Source organism: Empidonax traillii, unplaced genomic scaffold (assembly GCF_003031625.1).
Source record: "Empidonax traillii isolate 1590-97213 ecotype Southwest subspecies unplaced genomic scaffold, ASM303162v1 scaffold4210:size45844, whole genome shotgun sequence".
In the NCBI taxonomy this organism is placed as follows: Eukaryota; Metazoa; Chordata; class Aves; order Passeriformes; family Tyrannidae; genus Empidonax; species Empidonax traillii.
Window position 1 is genome coordinate 37,260 of NW_020959403.1, and position 3,655 is coordinate 40,914.

Genomic DNA, 3,655 nt, shown 5'->3' on the forward strand with positions numbered 1-3,655 from the left:
CCTTGCTGGTGTTGCGGCTCTCGCCGCCCGCCAGGCAGGTGAAGGTGTCGCCGCGCTCCCACTCGGCCTCGGTGACGCCCAGGCGGCTGCTGGTGACCACCACGCCCGAGCCCTCGGCCCCGGCGGCCTCGGAGGCGGCGCCGGCCCCCAGGGGGTCGCCGTTGCGGAACCAGCTGATTGGCGACCGACGTGGGGCGCGGGCCTGGCACAGCAGGGTGGAGTTCCGGAAGGGGCCCTGGAAGTCCTCGCGGGACGGCGGGTGGAGGGTGAGCAGCGGCGGCAGGGAGGAGGAGGGGCCTGGGAGAAATCGGGAAATATTAGGAAAAATTGGGGGAAATTGGGGAAAATTGGGGGAATTGGGAAAATTGGGGGAATTGGGGAAAAATTAGGAAAATTAGGATAAATGAGGAAAAAGGGAAAAGGGGAGAAAATTGGGAAAAATTAGGAAAATCAGGAAAAATGAGGAAAAGGGGATAAAGGGGGTAAAATCGGGAAAAATTGGGAAAATTGGGGAAATTTGGGGAAATTGGGGGAATTGGGGAAATTGGGGAAATTGGGGAAAATTGGGGAAATTGGGGGAAATTGGGGGAATTGGGGAAATTAGGGAAAATTGGGAAAATTAGGATAAATGAGGAAAAGGGGAAAAAGGGGGTAAAATCAGGAAAAATTGGGAAAATTGGGGAAAATTGGGGAAATTGGGAGAATTGGGAAAATTGGGGAAATTGGGGGAATTGGGGGAAATTGGGGAAATGGGGGAAATTGGGGAAATTGGGGAAAATGGGGAAATTGGGGAAAATTGGGAAAATTAGGATAAATGAGGAAAAGGGGGAAAAGGGGGGAAAATTAGGAAAAATTGGGGAAATTGGGGAAAATTGGGGAAAATTGGGGAAATTGGGGAAAATTGGGGAAATTGGGGGAATTGGGGAAATTGGGGGAATTGGGGGAATTGGGGACCCTCCCCTCAGGAATATTTGGGATCAGGACCCCCAGAATATTTGGGATCAGGACCCTCCCCTCAAGATATTTGGGATCAAGACCCCCAGAATATTTGGGATCAAGACCCTCCCCTCAAAATATTTGGGATCAGGACCCTCCCCTGAGGAATATTTGGGATCAAGACCCCCAGAATATTTGGGATCAGGACCCCCAGAATATTTGGGATCAAGACCCTCCCCTCAGGAATATTTAGGATCAGGATCCCCAGAATATTTGGGATCAGGACTCTGGGAATATTTGGGATCAGGACCCTCCCCTCAGAAATATTTAGGATCAGGATCCCCAGAATATTTGGGATCAGGACTCTGGGAATATTTGGGATCAGGACCCCCAGAATATTTGGGATCAGGACTCTTGGAATATTTGGGATCAGGACCCTCCCCTCAAGATATTTGGGATCAAGACCCCCAGAATATTTGGGATCAAGACCCTCCCCTCAAAATATTTGGGATCAGGACCCTCCCCTGAGGAATATTTGGGATCAAGACCCCCAGAATATTTGGGATCAGGACTCTTGGAATATTTGGGATCAAGACCTTCCCCTCAGGAATATTTGGGATCAGGACCCCCAGAATATTTGGGATCAGGACTCTTGGAATATTTGGGATCAGGACCCTCCCCTCAGAAATATTTAGGATCAGGATCCCCAGAATATTTGGGATCAGGACCCCCAGAATATTTGGGATCAAGACTCTGGGAATATTTGGGATCAGGACCCTCCCCTGAGGAATATTTGGGATCAGGTAACCCCCCCCTCCCCCTTTTCCCTTCCGGAACATTCCGGACTCACCGGGATTGGTCACTTGAGTGGCGGCTCCGCCCTTGGGATTCTCCGCCCGGCACCAGAAGGGCATCCTGGATTTCCCTTCCTCCAGCGGCGCCTCCAGGCGGGAAGCGGCCAGGAACAGCAGGGCGGAGTCTCTGGAGGCCACGCCCACCCCGCTGGCCACGCCCACTCCGGAATTAGCCCCGCCCAGCGTGCGGTTCTGCCCGTCGCTCCAGCGCCAGCGCAGCGGGGCCGGGGGGGTCCCCCCGACAGCCAGGCAGCCCACCGAGAAAAGGGGTTGGGGGCCGCAGGGGGACAGCGGGAACACGCGGGGGGCACCGCCCGGAGCTGGGGGGGCAAAAAAACCCGGGGAAAAAAGGACGAAATTTGGGTCAGAAACGGCCGTTTTTACCGATCTTTGCGTTTTTTCGACGCGAAAGTTCACTTTTTTGACAGCGTTTTTTTTTGGGGGGGTTTAAGGGGTTTTAGGGGTGGTTGGGGGTCGATATTTCTCCTCCCCCCTCCCAGTTTTAGGGGGAAATTTTTCTCACGTTTTCGAAGAAATTTTTGGGGTGAAAATCGGAGTTTTTGGGGAAAATTTGGGTTTGGCAGATTTGGGGGAAAATCGAGGGTTTTCGGGTTTCTTGGGGGGATTGGGTTGGTTTGGGGGGTTTAGGGACCACCCGACCTGTTTTGGGGTCAAAACTCACCATTTTAGGGCGATTTTTTGGGGTGAAAATTGGCATTTTTTACAATTTTAATGGAATTTGACGATTTTGGCCGATTCGGGTGAAAATCGACGGTTTTGGGGGAAATTTGGGGGGTTTTGGGGGGATTCAGTTGGTTTTGAGGGTTTAGGGACCACCCGACCTGTTTTGGGGTCAAGACTCACCATTTCAGGGCGATTTTTTGGGGTGAAAATTGACATTTTTTACATTTTTAATGGAATTTCACCATTTTTGCCAATTCAGGCAAAAATCGACGGTTTTGGGGGAAATTTGGGGGTTTTTCGGGGGATTCAGTTGGTTTTTGGGGTTTACATCCCACCCACATTTTTTTGGGGTCAAAACTCACCAGTTTAGGGCAATTTTTGGGGTGAAAATTGGCATTTTTTACATTTTTAATGGAATTTGATGATTTTGGCCGATTCGGGCGAAAATCGACGGTTTTGGGGAAAATTCTCCATTTTTGGGGTGATTCGGTTGGTTTTGAGGTTTTAGGCCCCACTCACATTTTTTTGGGCTCAAAACTCACCAGTTTAGGGCGATTTTTGGGGTGAAAATTGACATTTTTTACATTTTTAATGGAATTTCACCATTTTTGCCAATTCAGGCAAAAATCGACGGTTTTGGGGAAAATTTGGGGTTTTTTGGGGGGATTCAGTTGGTTTTTGGGGTTTACATCCCACCCACATTTTTTTGGGGTCAAAACTCACCAGTTTAGTGCAATTTTTGGGGTGAAAATTGGCATTTTTACATTTTTAGTGGAATTTGACGATTTTTGCCGATTCGGGCAAAAATCGACGGTTTTGGGGAAAATCCTCCATTTTTGGGGGGATTCGGTTGGTTTGGGGGTTTTAGGTCCCACCCACATTTTTTGGGGGTCAAAACTCACCATTTCAGGGCAATTTTTGGGGTGAAAATTGTCATTTTTTACATTTTTAATGGAATTTGATGATTTTTGCCGATTCGGGCGAAAATCGACAGTTTTGGGGAAAATTCTCCATTTTTGGGGAGATTCGGTTGGTTTTGGGAATTTAGATCCCACCCACATTTTTGGGGGTCAAAACTCACCATTTCAGGGCGATTTTTTGGGGTGAAAATTGGCATTTTTTACCTTTTTTGTGGAATTTCACGATTTTTGCCGATTCGAGCGAAAATCGACGGTTTTGGG

At 48.9% G+C, this 3,655-nt stretch overlaps 1 gene segment (V, D, J or C); it reads right to left on the reverse strand.

Annotated features, from left to right (window-relative positions):
- LOC114072866 overlaps positions 1-2,110 on the reverse strand; it is a gene marked incomplete at its 5' end in the record, with an annotated part of 22,964 nt that extends 20,854 nt beyond the window's left edge. Inside the window, 2 exon segments of the C gene segment in view lie at positions 7-297; positions 1,787-2,110. Coding sequence covers positions 7-297; positions 1,787-2,110 — 615 coding nt within the window.
- Positions 2,111-3,655: the final 1,545 nt, after the last annotated feature.